The 19360-nt window shown below is 41.0% G+C and overlaps 1 protein-coding gene across 1 annotated transcript in view; it reads left to right on the top strand.

Moving 5' to 3' along the window:
• Positions 1 to 19095, top strand: part of psmd1 (proteasome 26S subunit, non-ATPase 1) — a 42435-nt gene extending 23340 nt beyond the window's left edge. The window contains exons 17-25 of the mRNA XM_067596773.1: positions 136 to 250; positions 4477 to 4593; positions 5962 to 6064; positions 10539 to 10708; positions 12822 to 12914; positions 13295 to 13381; positions 14607 to 14774; positions 16665 to 16830; positions 18916 to 19095. Coding sequence (XP_067452874.1) covers positions 136 to 250; positions 4477 to 4593; positions 5962 to 6064; positions 10539 to 10708; positions 12822 to 12914; positions 13295 to 13381; positions 14607 to 14774; positions 16665 to 16811 — 1000 coding nt within the window. The 3' untranslated portion in view covers positions 16812 to 16830; positions 18916 to 19095. The remainder of the gene's footprint in view (positions 1 to 135; positions 251 to 4476; positions 4594 to 5961; positions 6065 to 10538; positions 10709 to 12821; positions 12915 to 13294; positions 13382 to 14606; positions 14775 to 16664; positions 16831 to 18915) is intronic.
• The last annotated feature ends 265 nt before the right edge of the window (positions 19096 to 19360 follow it).

Here is a 19360-nt window from a genome sequence, read left to right as displayed (position 1 = left end):
TCTGTATGATAATCATAATAAGGGGTTCATGTTCATGCTCGTGTGTCCTCAACTCTGCAGCATTGTATGGTTCTCTTTAGTGCCTCCTCTTGGCTCAGCCTAATTTTCTCTCTTTCTCTCTCTGTCTTTGTTAAGGACCCCTGAGCAGTGTCCCAGTGTGGTGTCTCTTTTGTCCGAGAGCTACAACCCTCACGTGCGCTGTGGGGCTGCCATGGCTCTGGGTATCTGCTGTGCTGGGACAGGCAACAAGGTGAGTTTTTCTCTTAGCCTCAACCCTTTTAACTCAATAAGTGGTTACCTTACTTTGCCTTTCTCTCTCTTTAAGTGTTCTGTTAATAAAATTGTTTCACAGTGACACCCAGCCGGGGAAGCATGTACATTTTGCCCTCTGAATTGATGGTATAATTTTAATGTGAAGTAAATTTAAGTTTTATTAACAGCTTAACATTGATATTAAAATAGGGAGGAAGCTATAATAAGAGCCTATTTCAAATGAAGCAATGGTTCTGTCTTCAATTGATGTAAATGAAGGCCCAACCAGTAATTGAGAATTGACCATGCCTCCCCAGACCCATTACACTTACTGTACACAAGGGTGAACCATGTGAACCAAACCTTACATCAAATTACCACAAAAATAGACTAAAACCTGTTTTGACTCGTCCAAGATGTAAATAATGAGTTCTTCTTTAATGAGGTATCTTTGCACAAGCGCTTATTCTTTTTGGAATCAGTGCTCATAACTAGAATTAATATTCCTCATAAGGCTGTGCACAGGAAAAGCTTAGATAGCACTTTTTTCAACCACAAAAGCAGCATTTGCCCTCCTGTCCTCATTTATCCTGTGTGCTTTCTTTGTCTCATGGCATAACATGTGCGTCACTGATGCCAAGATTACCTACGCTGCACAAAGGGTTTTCCTTAACACGTCCAAGTGATGGGTCCTCTGTAAAGCTTATCTTAGATGGGCATACAAATGAGAGATGGGAGTACGGAATCACTTTAGGGGAGCAAAGGTGGTTGCTTTCCCTGGTCAGATGCAATTCTGCCATCAGAGCAAATGATACTCTGGTAAACTTGGCTTAGACAAGCTGTAATAATCTCATAATGATGCTACATGACTCCTATCTACTTTTGAACATCCACCTGCCTCAAGGCAAGGTCCATTTCCTGCCACAGTTTGATTGAAGTTTGTGCTTCATCCATGATTAAAGAATTAAGTAGCTCCTTTACTTTTTTTACATTTGCTGTAATTTGCATGGAAGGTCAGCAGAAATGATGTCAAAATTGTGGAAAGTTGTTTGGAGATTTGCTTGTAAAATGGTCCAAATTGGCACCCTGTCATCTTGTTTGGGTTCATCAAAGTCTGAAGAGGAGTTAAGAAGACAGAAGTTGGGGGTACTGCCAGTTCCTGAGTCGTCTAACTATGTGGGCTGATCAGTCTCAGGTGGCATAACCCAAGCTGAATCATGGCTCATTACACCCTGAGCCTTGAAGCACCAAACTGAATGTTTTGGACCAGGTCAGGCCAAGGCATGCTAGGGAACCGATCAGCTCCGAAGGTCTACTGCTTGGTTTTTCCAGAATAAAACCTCGAGCACATTAGACCCTTAGTGAGAGTAATGATGTCGTGACAAGAGAAGTGGGTCACCTATTTAAAGGGAGCACAAGCCTCTGCCATCATTTATACACCTTGGGCTTGAGATGTTTTTACTGGACTGGGGTTCCTAATCTATTGTATACATAAAAGAAAAAAACTGCATAGGACAGCTGTTTGACCTTTTTTCTGTCAGTAGTTTGTTTATGCTGATTTTGTGCCATAATGAAGAGCTGTTGAGCTTGTTTGGTGAAACGGATGGAAACACTATTCACCAGAGAGATATGCTGTGTAATGTTAAATAGCAAGCAGACTCATAAAATTATTTACAGTGTTTCAGAACATTGTCATATGATACAGTTTTATATGTATGTATGAAAATGGAAAATGAATCGTGGTAAAGTGTGTTCTGCCCTGTTCCGTTTATTTACACAAGCCAGTTTTTAGCAATACTGAATGTAAAGTTCACCTCAACCTGCGGAGAAAGCCTGTACGGATTAAGAGATTCTTAAGCAACCACATTATGTGTCGACCTGCTCTGCTGATTGGGTCTGACAGTAAATACCCTCAATTAAACCCCCAGACAACCTATCAGGAACAGGATGTGGTCGACTGGTGTTGGCTTTACACTCCGACTTATCATCCCAGTACATGGCTGTCTCAGCCAGCTGAGCCGAGAGCACTGATGAAACATGGTTTATTTTACCTACACTGTCATCATCCTAGTTTGTTTCTCTTTGCCTGGCGGAGCTGACGCCTCCCTCTGAGCCTGGCGGTGTGAGTTACAGCCATTACTGCTCGGTGAGAACAGAGGAGACAGCAGAAATAGAGAAGAATAGGAGGTGGTCCTCCCTCAGTCCTTCACTCACAGTGATCATAGGAGGAAACTGATTGTAGACCTTGTCATAACTGTTACTCAGTTGTCCTTGGTAACCAGATAAGGATGACACTAATGTTATTAATTTGTGTGGTCTGGTTGCCACTGTTAATAATCCTCCAGAGAACATAAATGCTCCTGTTGCATTGATGATGTGTCCTGTTGGAAATGGCAAAATATAAAATGTATGGGGAGTAAAAAGCATCAAATTATCGGTTTCATGTTAGCTTCAATCTGACACACAGAGAAACTACAGATTTCACCACTTCTACAGGACCATGACAGAATTAAGAGGTCATTATTTAATCTTTTTTAAAGCCATATCGAACACATTATCTCTCAAATTTAGTATTAGCCAGTCCATCGTTGTTACAGTACTTTTATTTTGCATTTTTAGATTAACCGCCTGTCCTCTTCCATACATTTGTGAGAGACAGAAACAAATAAACCATACTTGAATATCGCTTTTTCCCCACTGAAGTACAGTGATATAACAGCGGACATTTTTCACTCCAATTTATAACATAAGAATATGATAACGATTCTGCCAACATTTACATCTAAACTGTTGGGCTGTGGAGAAGACAGCAGTAGAACGCTGCCATTTCCTGAACTCTCAGGTCTCTCATCAGGAAGCTACGGAAGCATAACGTATTCAATTGAGAGAAAAAAATTTGCCCTGTTTTTTCTGAAATTAATGAGATGATTATCTCGGAAATTCTTAGAAAAGCTTTCAAAATCCTCACTGTGGTAATGCAGCCGTTTGAATTTCGTTGCACCTAAAGTAGTGTAATTATGGTAACGACGGCCTCCGAGAGAGGCGAAGGTCCTGTCTTTCATGTTCTTTCTGTTTTATGAACATAATGCGTTGTACTTTTTTCTCATGTTTGACCTGTTTTATTTTGCCAATAGGTTATCAGATAATTTCTAAAAATGACTGATCTAGATATCCTCTCTAACAGTATTAAAGTCGAGTCATCCCACTGAACCTGTTAGTGGAAATTCCAAACTAAAATAACCTCTTAGCTCTGTAGGCTGTCTGGTTTGTTTGTTTCATCTATTTTTGGGCTTTGATGAAATATTTTTGCCTGTCCTGAGGTGCCTGCGCAAAGTCGACAAACTATTAACAATACCATCTCTATTACTTAAAGACACAAGTATCTCTCAATGTTTCAAACCAAAACCAAAATGAAACTGGATTTAACTAAACAGGCGGAACATGTTTACTTCAAGCTCTCAAGTAGGAATGAGAGCTTCTCTTGGGATTTCGTTAGTTCAGAAAAACAGAGCAGAATGATATTTTTTCCATGAAAACCTTTCTCAGAATTTCCGACATAATTATCTCGTTAATTTAGAAAAACAGGGCAATTTTATTTATTTTTTTCTGAAGTGAATGCATTTCGCTTCTGTAGGAAACCATTCACTCTTTGTACAAAAGTTTTTTCCAGTGTGTGTGTGTGTGTGTGTTTGCTCTCAAATGGGCTTTTAGATAGTGCCTTTCTAGTGCAGCATCTTTGACAAAGATCTAGAGTAAATAATGGCCTAACTTAAATTTGAAGTAATTTACACCTGTAAAGTGAAATTGTGGCCAGTCTTGTTTTTCTTAAAATCTAAAAGAATGTGCCAAGCGGATTGCTCTCCTTCTAACTGTAATATTTTTAGTTAGGTCTTAGCTAATCAGCAAAGATGTTCACTAAACACTGCAGAGAGTGCTGTTAACAGTCCTCTAGCATCAATCTTTTTGTTCCCTCGACCATCAGGGGCTGGTTCTTATCCATAATCGAAATACATTGAAAATAATTTGATTACATTTTTAGCCCTGTCTTACATCAAAGATAAAATTTTTCCCACTCCAAATTATTTTAATATGGTCAACCATTCAATACTTTGGCAGTACATATGGCAGTAGGTGGTTATATAAAATCAGCACATGCGGCTTACTGTAAATATTCTGTATTTAAACAACATTACCAACTGCGTCTCTTTGCCTCTCCTTCTGCAGGAGGCCATCAACCTGCTGGAGCCCATGACCAATGACCCGGTAAACTATGTGAGACAGGGCGCCCTCATTGCCTCTGCCCTCATCATGATCCAGCAGACTGAAGTCACCTGTCCCAAGGTATGTTGTGCAAAATGTTTGGATTTTTCTTTACTTTTTTTGTTCTACATCCTTTTTTTGCAATGCATTTTTAGAATTTTGAATGTTTCTCGTTTATCATTAAGGAAATTGACAGTTTTGGTGCAAAATAGACTTTTGAAACAGCAAAAGCGTTTCCATTTGAATGTGAACCAGTTTGTAAAAAGATACAGAGTTAGAAAGCCTGTGTTTTGTCTCGGTGTCTGTGAAATAACAACATTTCTGTGACTCTTAAAATGATGTCTAATACCACGGAGACCAGAGCCTTTGCTGAGTAAAGAGTGAGAGGGGGGAAAAGGGGCAGACTTGACTGAAAACAGAAACATCAGGTTTGTGAAGACATAAGGAAAGAAATCTGTGTCATGGAAGACTGGAGAGTAACTAGTCCAGGCATAACTGCACGCACTCACCCTTGGAGCACCTCATGCTTTTTCATAGACGGTTAAGAAATACCAGACACATTTTCAAAGACTCCTCATCTGCACAGCAACAGTGCTTAAAGCTTAAGGCGGTATGCAGGATTGTGCAAGAGGTAGTTGAGCATCAGGAGGTATTACATCCATGACTGTTTATTTTAAAGTCCCAGTCTTTGTAATTTACAGATCTGCGTCACATTTGTAGACAGCAGTCTCAGGCCTCTAGTCTGAGGGTGGTAAATTGGCCAAATTGACCGATAAATACCTAGCATAGTGTTTACTCGAAGTTTCACTCCGGCTATCGAGATATGCCGTTAGTGACGGGACTCCCACAGGCACTGCACCATCGCCAGGTGTGTCGCAACGCTGATGTTGCTGTATCATGAAGCTTGCTGACAGTGTGCAAGTTTGACAAATGCATTACAGCTGTGACGGCCACATTCAAGTGGCAAACATATACTGTGCCTTCCTCTTTGACTGACTTTGACTGAGATGGCAAAATAAAATGCACGTACACACACACACACACACACACCCTCTGCAGGATTTTAAAGCATGAGGTGAGTCTTAAATAGTCATTGCATTCAAAGGAAGGATTCCACAAGTTGAGGCTGAACACATTCTTACTAGTTGTGTAATGGTATTTCTGGTATGGTAATTCTCTAGAACCTGGATATTTTGTTCCACTTTACAAGCAATTAACAATAATATGTTTATGTTCACATTTTGACAATTTCATTGGATTCTAAATTTCACGTTAAATAGAAAGAGACGAGAAAATAAAAATTGCAGTCCTTATTATATACTATAATTCTGAAATTTGAAGAAAATAACATGTCTCTAATCAAAACATGAATAAAATCTTGTGGTTGGGCAGTAGTGTCTCTCGATTATGAGTTGTTTTAACACATTTCCTCTTCCCTCGCTATTTTAGGTGAACCAGTTCAGACAGCTTTATGCAAAGGTGATCAACGACAAGCATGATGATGTTATGGCCAAATTCGGGGCCATCCTGGCCCAGGGAATCCTCGACGCAGGTCAGTGTACAAACAGAGGGGCACAAGGCTTGTTTTACATTTGGAAAAGAGACTGGTATTTAGAAACATGGTCTGTTAACTGGAATGACACCAGTTTGATCCCCTCACTGGGTTTATCCCTGTCTGTCACTGAGCAAGAGATCAAAGTGGTATATAACCACCTACCTCTGTGCCTTCATCCCTCAGTGGATGTGAAAAAGACCCAAATTCTTAATTACACTGTTAAACAAGTGAACAGCTCTAATTGTTAGGTGGGTTTGTGTGCGTGTGTCTTAATTTGAGTCCCTTTTACGCTCAAGCAAACACGAAGTAACCCTCTACGGCTGACCACCCGCGCACTGCGTCTCTGGAACAGATCATGCTATGGCGCATTAGCGCCTGTCGGTCCTAGTTCGGCTCAACTCCGCTCTCAGCCATATGGAGTGTCGGTGTCCCCCTGGTGATTACTGTTTGTCTGATAGTCTCTCTGTTTGTGTGTCTGTGCGGGTGTTTGTAGACACAAGCATACAGGGTGTGTTTGTGTGTGTGAGGTCCTAGAGAGCTGCACATCATCACATGGGGAGCTACACACACTCTCATACACGCAGAGCACACCCATATTCACATGTATACACAAGCCCTCAATGCAGGCAGGAGAAGAAACCCATTCTCTAGCACTAACATAAAACCCTGTGTGCTAAGCCAGAAAGAAACCAGCTATGTTTACACACCGCTGTCTAAATACACTATCAGGTGTTGCAACTTACACAAAGTGTAGCCAGTCTTAAGTATTTGCACCATTACTCGAAGGGGCGAGTGTTGTAACTCCCGAGCATTTTTCACCGGTCGCAAAATTGCTTCTCGATTAATTCCACCCCTCCCGCAGCACACTATTTGATGGTTATTGTGTTTTGAACAGATTAGCCATCTTGATGACAGGAAGGACCTAAATCATATATCAAATCAGGCACATAAATCGCAATAAACTCTGCGAACATGCCAAGATGACCCTGCGTGAGACCATCCAGACAAACCCTGACCGCTGGTGTCATTTTTCAGACTGTAGACAGACACTCCTTCCTCTCCCCCCACCCTCCTCCTCCTCCTCTTCCTCCTCCTCCTCCCCTCCAAACTCTAGCTTTCAGTGCTTACCCATGTTTCAGGACAGCTCCAGTGTGGAGCTTACAGTTTAAACACATTCAGGCAGGAAACAAACCACTCCTGTTTGAATGTCAGACATGCTGAAGCTTGTGTGGTCAGAATGTTTTAGTATTCTGGTTCTTCTAGGGAATTAGGTTTTTGAGGTGCAGGGGTAATTGTATTTAATTTGACAGGCGGAGGCGATTAGAGCTCAGTTTCATGATCATTGGTCCTTATTACTCAGGAAATGTTAGTCTCTGTCCCTCTCCATCTCACCTCTCCATGTTTAGCTCCCATTTACAGACCCTCCCTCACTAATTGACACAATCCATTAATTAGTTTTAATCAGTGGTTTCTGTCTCAGTTGTGTAATGAAACACACCATGCTCTCATCGTTCAGGATTCACAGGATTCAGACTTCGCATCTTTTCAAACCGGTACAACAAGCAGGCTGGTTGTTGATGTAGTCACAGAACACCTTTAAGGAATCACTACTATCCCCTCTGCCGTCTCTCTCACCAACTCCTTGGAATGAAAATTGCCCTGCCAAACTACGAGTTGGCAAAAACAGCAGCTCGTGGGAACCCGCTAGTCAAGTGCACTCAACCTCTTCCCAGGTTTTTAAGAGACTCTTAAGCTCCTAGTTGTGGCGCAGCAAGTAGCCTGCGTGACTCATTCTGGCCGACGCTCAATCTGTTAGACCCGAGTGGTTTCACCACTGCTTCAGATGTCAAGATATGGTCCCACTAATAAATTATTTCAGTGACCTCAGAAAAGAGAGGGAGCAAAGCAAGATAACAGCAGATGATTTAAATGGTATTGTCTGGACTTGTTTTATTTTTAGTCAGACTGCCTACTCCCTGGTAACCGACACTTCCAAAGAACCCTTTTCTTTTCATCCCCACTGAAATAACAGAGTCATCCTGGTTACCTCCTCTCACCTCTTCCTCCTCTCCCACTCCCTCTGCCTTCACTAATGCGGTCCCTCCCTACTGTTCATCCTAGAAAGGCAGAGGGCAAATGTTACACTTTTTTACTGCTTCAAGTGACACTTCAATCAGCTCCAGTGATGCACATAAATTGACCCAAATAGCTTTCTGGTAGGACACACCCTAACCCCGGTGACACCTGTCAAGTTGTACATAAATTCCCCCACACAGAGAGACATACTCTTCCTTACAAGGAAATTGGTTCACTTTTTCAGATTGGCATTACAATATCACTACATCATTTCACTTCTGTAGCAGTCGAATTATTTACTTGATCCTAATCTAACAACGTCTGTAGTCTGAAACAACGGCCTCATCAAAGAACCACTTATACAAGCAGCTTAGTTCTTAAAAGGCAAGTACGAGTGAGACAGGTGGTCCTGTCTGGTTCTCTCGTTGGAGTCATGTACAGTTCGTCTCTCATCTGTTTTACTTAGAATCATTATGTCTTAATCTGAATGAATTTGGATCACTAAACAACAACTAAAACAAACTAGCATAATTAATATTCTGTTCACTGGTTTTCATCAGCTATCATGGCTTAAGATGTTGGTCAGATGTGCTGATTATCGGCACATTTTGGTGCAACAACTTAGTTGTTAGGAAACTTCTCTCACAGCCTCATGGTCTTTCTGCAGGTCTCTGTCCTGCATCATCTTCTCTTGCATCTGACTGTTTAACCTCACCTATTGTAGGCTGAAATATTCTCTCGTCAAATATCGTTAACTGTAATATTCCTCCCATCACGGACCTCTTTGCTTTAGAAGGATGTTTTTTATTCAGCACAGCGCCGTTCTGACGATGCTGTCGGCAGCTGTTTTAATATTTTCTAATTGTTTGTCCTAAAGGGTCCCTGTTATCTCCTGCTTTTCTTAAAATTCATCTTCATTTCACGTTACACAAAGTATAGTGGGTCTAATCAGTAGAGAACTCTATTGTAAACTGTGAGGAAAATTGTCCATCTGTTGCAGGTAACAGAACATCTTCATGGATGGGTACATAAAGTCTGGATGAAAATCATTTAAAAACCTATATATGCCTATATATTAATTCTTGGTTTAAGTCAAAGTTAAAACAACAAGCCGTGTTTATAGTCCGTAACTACCTCAACATTCCTGGAAAAAGCATCTGACACACCTCCTTTGATGAAGATCAATTATTTAATCTCCGGTGCAGCTCGTATCTAGTAATCAGGCGATATATTTTAATTTAAATGCAGGATGTTGTAGACAATGCATTCCTTGGTTTAATTGGCTTCCCAGCAGGTCCAGGTAATTGAGATCCTGCCCCAGGATCAACAAATCAGACCGGCTGAAGCCAAAAGACAACCTTCTCAGGGTGGTGGCCATCCTGGTCTGTGCCCGCATTAACCTCCAGCTTACATTTTACATTTCACGCCAAGTTGAAGTGGGTTCATAATCAGCAGTGATGAGTGTCACATCAACATAAAGCTGCTTTATTCATTCAGCATATTGTGTTTTCTCAGGTCACAGCATAGTCAACATAGCTCTCATGTGTCCATATTCAAATCTAAACTGATGGTTTAGATTTTCTACCTGTTGTGAAATTGGCTTCTACTGAGCAGTATGTATTTTTAACCTTTTTATATATCAGGGATACGTAAGGATTGCTTGAGGTTTGCTGAGGTTGGCAGAGCGGTCATGCTCCTGTTCAGCACTTCTCTTGTTTGCTGAGCGTGCATGCACACACTTATTCAACCCTGACCTGATTCCCATTCATACAAAGCCTCACCATTCATAATAAACTTTATATAAGCCTCGCCATTTAGTCAAAAGTCCATCTCGCCAGTAGTTGGTACATAATGCAGCGTTAAGTCTGTTATGTCAGAGAGACAACACTACTGTAGAGCTTCTCTAAACTGGTTGCCAGCAAATTTAACAGTTTCTTTGAAGATTTTACCTACTGTATCACCAACAAGGTTTATTTCTGTCTAGCAATGTGCTTGATCCATTTTGATAACAAAATTTCGTTCTAAGTTAAATTGTTGTTCTCTAATGCACTTTCTTTATAGAAATGTGATTGTGTACCAAGTAAATGGAAAAATGCCAGTGCACAGTGCTTTGTGTCATGTGTTGAGACCGAGGCTGTATCCTTGTATACTTGTACAAATAAAGTGAAGCGAAAACTAGCTTCACGTTCAGTCTGAAGGTACTTTTTTGATCTAGCAACTTCAGTAGTTGATGCTCATTTGCTTATGGACAGACATGTCTGGGTAAATATGATATATATGTGTGTAGTGAGATTTATTTGAATAAGCTGATGTCATCTGGTGATTAACCAACATCTTTAGGCCTGTTTGTTGATACTGAAACCACCTTTAACCCTTCTGGCTTCTGTTGGTCTAGGTGGACGTAACGTGACCATCTCTCTGCAGTCCAGGACGGGTCACACTCACATGCCGTCAGTGGTGGGCCTGCTAGTCTTCACCCAGTTCTGGTTCTGGTTCCCCCTCTCCCACTTCCTGTCATTGGCCTTTACACCCACTGCTATAATCTGCCTCAACAAGGACCTCAAGGTACTAAAGTGGCTGATTTCTTTGTGATTGATGTGTCACAACAAATACTGTGTGTGTGTGTGTGTGTGTGTGTGTGTGTGTGTGTGTGTGTGTGTGTGTGTGTGTGTGTGTGTGTGTGTGCGTGCGTGTGTGTGCGTGTGTGTGCGTGCGTGTGTGTGTGTGTGCGTGTGTGTGTGTGCGTGTGTGTGTGTGATCTTTTTCCAGCATTTTAAAAAATGGCAGCTAAATTTGTCTGGTGAGTTTGCATTTGGTGCAGAAAATATAAAAAATATAACGAGGCCCTCCTGACTGTGGGCCTGCTCTGGGCCCCTTGCCACTCGCATACTGATGCCAAGGGATCAGTGTGACATATCGGGGGATCTTAAAGAAATATTAGATAGGCATTATGTCTTCACTGCTACGTGAATCAGCAGCACCTGACACCAGGGACACCAATACACTTTTGTGTATTGTGCAACCCAAGCTTTACAAGGCACTGGAGAATATACTGGGTGTAAAGCCCCAAATAATACACAAGGGATCGAGTGCAGAAGGCGAGTGGGGAACAGCAGAGTTTGATAGACTTAGTGCGGCACCATGCCAAGGCTCCCCAGCACCTGTTTAACTACACAGCACAAGCTATTACAAGCTTTGTTTATCACCTCAGGACAAAGAACATCCTTGTCACTCACCACTTGTTCTTCTTAAGTAACAATGTTTTGCTGTACAAGAGAAATTACAGCTACTAAAGCAGGCATCAAGCCACTCCACCGCCTCACTGATCATCCCGCCTCCACACTGCAGTGTAACAGCTGAATTACGAGGTGATATAAAATAAGACGTCCCCTCTGGTCACATCTTTGTACTGCTCTGTTCCACTATAGAGACGGTTTAATCATTATGTTTCAGAGCCTTGTTGTAATTCGAAGGCTCACACTAAACAGAAGGCACCTGGTGCTGCTGCGGCTGGAGATTTTCTTTTATGTTTGTCTACGTAAAGTTGACAGAGCGCTTTTTCATTTTTACATAGAGTTAAGGCAGCAGGTATTAGAAGTAACGCCTTATTAAAGAGCAACTCCCTCTTTTGCTTTTAACCGGTTAACCGGTTAAATGTACATTTAACTTTAAAACTTAACTAACCAAACAAAGCAAAGCGAGTTCTTTTTATGTTCAACCAAAATGAAGCTGTGTAGCAAGTAGAGTCTAAAACCAGCAAGTCAGTATTGAAAGTCTGACATTTGAGAAGACGTTAAGCTGCCAAATTTTGGAGCAGCTTTTGATGTGACATTTTCTTTTCTGCAAAAACAGAAGAAATGTTGTGTATCCAGTGTCTGATTTGTGCTCATCCTGAATTCACGTCTCCCTTTTAGTTCACCGTTCAGCCTGAATCTGTCTTTTTGAAATGGACAGCATAAGTTCACTTAGTATCCGAACAAACCCCCGATCAACCGGCATCTGTTACTTAATGACCTTTCTCACAGACATTCTCTTTTAGGAGTCTCTCTAAAAGAACAAAAAGTGTTTATAACTCTACTGGCTGGTTTATATCTTCTCACTGTTATTTTAACTAAGAAAAATCAACAAGTTGGAGCTGCTTGTGGGACTAAAGTTGGCTAGTAGTGGAGAGTTAAGCCCTCAGTTGATTTCAGCGTTAAATAAAGCTGTTGATAGATTTTAATTGTAAGTCTTTCTGGTTGAGCTTCACAGTTCATTCTTGACCTTGGAAACAACAGTATAACAGTCCGACCTTTAGGACCATGAGGTCTTTCTGGGTTTACTCACATGATTGTAAGTCGACACTGATCGTTGTTAAAACCTCACTACAACAATGAGGTCAGCTAAAAAATGTTAGATAAATATGTAAAACATGGTTTGTTTCCATCAAATTGAATTGGGTTTTCATTTAAACAAGATTAGGAAACTACAGCGATACGTCGTGAGTCTATGTGATGTTTACCGTCTTAGTTTAGCATATTAGCACTCGCTAATTAACTTTTAACAGAACTGAAGCCGCTGGAATTAGTTTTGCAGATATTTGGTCATCCTGACTATTATCTGGAAGGCAGATCATGAAGTTGATTTTTATTAAACATCTATAGAAATAAAGTGACCATCTTTTTGTCTTCTTCCTCAGATGCCCAAGGTGCAGTACCGCTCCAACTGTAAGCCCTCCACCTTCGCCTACCCACCAGCTCTGGAGGTTCCCAAGGAGAAAGAGAAGGAGAAGGTGAGAGCTCAGGCGCCACACAACACATCAGCTTGTTTTGCTTTCCCCTTTTTCTGAAATAATTAGTTGAGGGTAGCTGACCTCGCTTCATATTGATTTGTGAATAATTTTGAAGCCTCCTTGTCAGACTCATCATTTTCTTGCCCGTCATGTTTATTGTTTTAGCATCTCTGGCCTATTTTTCTGAGTTGCTTCATTTCACAGTCCTAGATGCTTTTGTAATTGAAGAACAAGCAGCGGTTATTTTGTGGTTGACTAGTTTTGTACGTTTCAAGCCATGTTTGTAGAAGGTCTGAGTGTCTATGGTTTTGTCTTACACTGTGGAAATGTCTCCGCTCTCTCTCTCTCTCTCCATCTCTCTCCCTCTTTCTGCATGGCAGGTATCCACTGCTGTTCTCTCCATCACAGCCAAAGCCAAGAAGAAGGAGAAGGAAAAGAAAGAAAAGGAGGAGGAGAAGATGGAAGTGGTGAGTGGAAATGCCCAGAAACCCTTTTCTTCTTCTCTACCAATAATCCTGTTTTATTTAGGATGAACACTACTTGATAAAATCACAACTACATGGCCACTTATATCCGAGGGTAGATTCATGCACACAGTCACATGGTTTGTCTTTTACTCTTTTAGAGAAGAAATAACAGTAGGTGTGTGTCAAAGTCTTCCTCTGTGTTTTCACTCTCACACACACACACCCAGTGTCCAGAGCCAGTATAACTTTCATTGGGATTTTCTCTGAGCATTAGCAGCAGCGTTTGATCCACTCTGCCACGCTACATCTCAGCTCCGGTGCTGAGAGACGAGCCTGGAAACGTCCGTCTCGCTCACATCTCAGGCCTTTTGATTTATTTGGCTTATTGTGAAGGCGGCTGAGGGGGGGAGAGGGATCCGCTCACACTGGGGTCAGGCGGTTCAGAATTCACTGGTTGTCATTTTCCGTGACAGATTTATAGAGCCGACTTTGGTTTTTGACGGTTTTGATTACAATTAGATCACCTATTTTGCCTTTTAAAGCTTGCTTGTGGTATCTTTTTATTTCTTCGCTAAATATATCAACACTAAAATATGTTGAGTGAGAATGGATGGGATGGAAATGGAGATTGACAGGGAAAAAAATATGGGATCTGATAAATATACATTTAAATATTTAAAAAAAAATGTATATTCATCATAAAAATGGTAGAAAAAAGGACTCTGTTAGTGTTGCAGAGGATGATGTACTATAGTTTGGTCTTAAATTACAAAACTAGTTTGTTACTGCCAGCTCCCTGTCCCTTTTGTTCTTGTGTGTCTTATTTTATGGGTTTCCAGTGTCTGCCTGATAGCCCAACAAATCATTTCCCAACAAGGTCGCCTGAGCAGGAGAGTACTGAGTCACAACAGAAAAAAAGGAAAACCAGAATTTATTAATAATAACTTCTACATACTGTCAAATAATGCCAGATGTGCACAAGAAAAATAGATCTCCAATGTGATGTGAATATGGTGGATTTAAACAATGATTTGCAATTTTTGTTGAATTTATTACAAGAAAGAATTTATTACAATTTTATTTATACATGAAATATAAAAAGAGAGAGGGGGAGGGGACAGTAGAAGACGGATGGAAGAAGAAGAAGACGCGGCAGCGGAATCAGTGGGGAGAACATAAAGAAAAGTAATAACGGAAAATGCTGATTATGTGTCTGCTGCGACAGGAGGTCCAGGAGGGTGAGAAGGAGAAGAAGGACGAGGAGAAGGAGAAAGAGAAGAAGAAGGAGGCGGAGCCAAACTTCCAGCTCCTCGAGAACCCGGCCAGAGTGATGCCAGCTCAGCTCAAAGTCCTCACCATGCCTGAGACCTGCCGCTACCAGCCCTTCAAACCGGTAACTAAACCCCTCTGTGTTGTCTGTGATAGTGCAGTTTAATCAGACGGGATACTATATACAGAATATGCGGTTACATTATTTAAAATTATTTATAGCACCGTTACATCAAGGAATTCTGCAGAGACATCTGAATTGCAACATTTACACACAATAATATCACCTGAACATAACTTTTTTTATGATATTTAACAATGTAAAAGTATCTCAGAGAGGAGTTTTCCCTTTAAAATAAATTGTTCAGATCAGGATTCAGCCTCTTGGTTGATTTTGGCCTGTCGAATATCTACAACTCCAGAAACTCTGCACTCTTCAGGCCTATAAACCAGACGACTGCGGTGCTGCTGTAAATGTTGACAGTTTTCCGCAGTAAATTGCAGGGCGATGCAAAGTCACCCAATCAGCGCTCACCCCAGTCTTGTTAAGATGAAGTATTGTTTGATTTTGTGTCCAGCAAGCTAAGCTCAGAGTATTACATTGTATGACTTATTGTATCAAATGCCAAAATGGTGTCTTTGCTCTGCTAAAAAAAAATTTTTTATACCACTTTCCTTTAAAGGGTTTGTTTTTCCATTCAAAGGCAGGTTGAGGAAGTGAGAAGTTTTACAGACTTATCTTGAAATCTGGTTCATGTCTGGTGGTTTGTTGAAAACTTATTATGTGGATCAGTTTGAATTAATATGAAGTTTCCTGTCTTGTCGTCAGTGATGCTGAACATCTCCACAAATTAATTATTTTAAACTCCACTTTTTTTGTTTTTTATAAATTTTTTTGAAAGACATAGAGAACACAGTCATTCAACAACTACAGTGTTTTCAGCAGCATTCAGAGGGCAAAGTATCACACATTATGTAATACAAGTACTGTACATGTGAACACGTGTGGGTGTGGTAAATGCACAAAAAAAAGAAAAATAGAAAAAAATAACAATTTAAATAACTGAATTAAAAAAACATAATAGTAAAAATAATAATGATTATTATGAGACCAGTCCCCAAAACTGCACAGTGCACTCCTTTCTGACCTTTAGTTTTAAATAAATTAACCACCTTTCCTCAGAATTTTATTTTTTATTCTTTTTTTTTTTTTTTTTTTGGTCTACACTTGTTCACTTCCTTTTCTCATCACTTAAGCTATAAAAAGTTTACAAAAGAGTGAAATATTTTTTATGGAGGCTCCATTCAGTGTGACACGTTTGGTATTTGTGGAGTGATTTAACCAGAATTTTGGATGCAGTCAAAGCCGAATTACCAAATAGGTAAAATGGGTACCGGACCCTGAGGGAAGGCCTTAAGGCTCCAGGTTCACATGTTGTGTTTGCAGTAATTTGGTTAATTGTAAATGTATTTGGTAATATTTGTGTGCACCACTAAAAGCCCCTGTATTACAGGGGCCCGAAGTAAAAATCTGCTTTGAAAGCCTTTATTATTTCAGTTCATCTTGTGCTTACATGGTGCCATTTGATTTATAAATGTGCACTTAATCAAGTTACTAACTAACATGTACATACAATATACACAGAAAGTGGGAGAAATTGTGGAGTCAATTGAGGGCCACAGCTCATTTCTGCTTTGCGTCCCCCTGGAGAGTTAATCCGACCCTGGATGTGGACAATGTTTGTTGGTTCCAGCAGGATTTTTTTTTGGTAGTGCTTTCTGCTTGGTCATTGTGGTTCCCCCAGGCCTTTACAACTGCGTAAAGGTTTTTTCAGCTATTACATAAGCATCACTGTCAACAGTGAGTAGTGAGATGTAAACAAATGAAAGTTCAACTTGTTCCGTTGACTTTGAGCGTTTGTAATTCAAACACAAATGTCAGTATAGTGGTCCTACTCAGCCCTTATTCCCTCACACCATTAGTGATTTTTCCTTCCCTCCGTGTCGCCTCCAGCTCCACACAGGTGGGATCATCATCATGAAGGACACCAGCGAGGAAGAGGAGGAGCTGGTGGAGCCCGTCTCAGCTCACGGCCCCAAAATCGAGGAGGAAGAGCAGGAGCCAGAGCCCCCCGAGCCCTTCGAGTACATCGACGAGTAGAAATGCTCTCACCGCAGCGGTATGTTCACACAAATCATTCCTCAGCCTTGTTATTCATTCATAACTTAAGCAACCTGAAGTGTCCGCTGATGTTCACTGGTCCCATTTCCCCAGTTGTTGGCACAGGAAAAACCTGCTGCTGAACTGTTTGTCCTACCTGTCCCACCTCACAGGTTCAAACTGCCAAAATGTCATAAACGTGACATTTTAAGTCAGTTATTTTTTCCTTTACAGTTATATATCAACTGAATTTCCCTCCAGCACGTCTTTAAAGTTGGAACCAGCAGACAGCGAGGCCGCAGCAGTATTATTTTCACAGCTTAAAAAATCAAACTACTGGACAGACGTACGGTAGCATGGCTGCTCACAAAGTGAAAGTACAGTCAAGGTTGCATATAAAGCCGTACCTTTCACACCCACATAGCTGTCAGGCCGTCTTCATAAGAAGTAACGTTATGTGATAACGCACAATGCAGGTCTGTGCTGTTGTTTCCAAGCCTAACCTAGTTTCACCCGTCACTAACCGTGGAATGTAAACACCTCTGCCATCTCCCGACGCCAGCGGGGAGGGTAAACCTCCTCACTGTACTCGCCAATGAAGCTGGATGCTTAATGACTCCTGGCTGCTTGTTGTTTGTGTTGGATTGGCCGCAGCCTGCCTCCCATGTTGGAGTTCGCTGTTGCGTGTGATGAGACCGATGAGGTGTCAATGACCAAATTAGGGCCTGTGTGCGCACTATGTCATCCCTTTACGAGGTTCATGTGCCGCTTGACAGATTTAAACACAGCAGAGGCTGACATCAAGGGTTAGGTGTGTACGCCAAAGGCAGCGTGACTGAGTCATTAATGAAAAGTCACGGGTTTGATGCCCTTAACAGAACAGTGTCCAGTCACTGTGTCTTTGAAATCTATTTTTACCAACACAGTCCCGGCCTACCCATACAGGTGTTTTCACTCCATCTACCTGATAAGAGCTCTTCTCAGGACTGTCTTTGTGTGTTCAGACTCATCTGTTAGCTTTGCTGCGTCTGATGGGATGAGTCAACTCACAACTTTATTGTTCTTCAAACTGTTGTTCGGTGGCATCAGGTAACTCTCACCAAACTTCAACGTTAGTAGAGATTTGATCAGACAGAATAACTGGAAACACCTGTATGTGCATGTAAACCGCCTTTAAAGGACAATCATATTTTATCAAGTCTATCTGAAGACAATAGTCCAATCACAATGAGTACAATGAATCATTTTTTTGGTCACTGTAATTGTTCCTCCTCTTCATTTGGCCTTTTCCTAAAGTGAATCCAATGTAAGGGGTGGGGAACGCTTGTTAGGTTTAAAAATGACTTCAGCACTCAACTGAAGAGGTTATCTCCTTGAGTTAGTCTTTCTTACCCTCCTTCTACGTTTGTTGCACAAGTTTCCATGACATTAAACAGTGTTGTTGCTGGCAGTGTGCGTTGGAGTGCAACAGTTATTGTTCATCAACGATCCCATCAACCTCGCTGATACAAAATGAGTCATTCTGTGCATGTGACTTGTGTTATGTAATGCTGCGTTCATGTATTCAGGTTGTATTTAGTGTAATAAACAAGTAAGCAAATAATAAGTTTACAAATTTTAAATGGTGTTCACATCAAGTCTCAGATGTCTCGATGCTTAATAATAAGTGACTGAAAACCAAACAACAGATGCCTCGAGTCAGCCAAAATCAATCAATTGAGGTAATTAAATCCAAATTTAATGGATATTGTAAAGTGTCGTCAGTGTTCAGTATTTGTAACCCTCACACGACCACGTCTTAGGTTGTCCAATGACATGAAGTCAAGTTGTGCAAGTCAACATGTCAGGTTTTTCCATCTCTACCGTTCATCCTATATGACGTGAACGTGGCAGAAGCTCTGCGTCATTAAAAGGAAAAACTCCTGCAGCTCAGTGGTCGGAGCATCGTGGGAAACCCCATTCAGAAAATTCTATTTGCAAATAGCTTAAATTCACAACAGAGCATGTTAACTTTTATAGCTTTTATTTGATCATCTTTGACTTTTCTTTCAGATATTTCATGGTAGATGGAGTTAATCTAACCAGTGTGTTTTCTTCTCCTCAGGCATCAGAAGAACTGAGATCCAGCATGTTTGTCCAGTGAATCCCCTCCGTGAATCCACCTCCCCGATCTGCTTCCTCTTTTACACATTGCTTTTCTGTTTTGACTCATCATTTATTTTACATTCTCAAATTGTATAATTTTCTGTCCGTACAATAAAAATGATATATATTGGAAGCCGGAGAGTGTGTTTGAGTGGATATTTCACCAGCCGTGCATTGAAGAATCTCTCTAATCCCGTACATTTAGACTGGTTTACATTTTCAGTACTCAGCAGCAGCTGCTACAGTCTATCTCTGTACACTGAGCTCAGTCTGCTGTATAAATACTAAACAGCACTGGGTGGCGGGGATGAGACTGTGTGCTTTCAAGCAAATAGGAACTGAGTGTCTTAAAGGTCAAAAGTCAAGAAAACCATTAGTCTATAAAATCTGCCCCTGAGTGCTAC

Source organism: Thunnus thynnus, chromosome 8, assembly GCF_963924715.1.
Source record: "Thunnus thynnus chromosome 8, fThuThy2.1, whole genome shotgun sequence".
Classification (NCBI taxonomy): domain Eukaryota; kingdom Metazoa; phylum Chordata; class Actinopteri; order Scombriformes; family Scombridae; genus Thunnus; species Thunnus thynnus.
The sequence above is the reverse complement of the archived record's forward strand: the minus strand, read 5'-3'. Positions and strand labels throughout refer to the sequence as shown.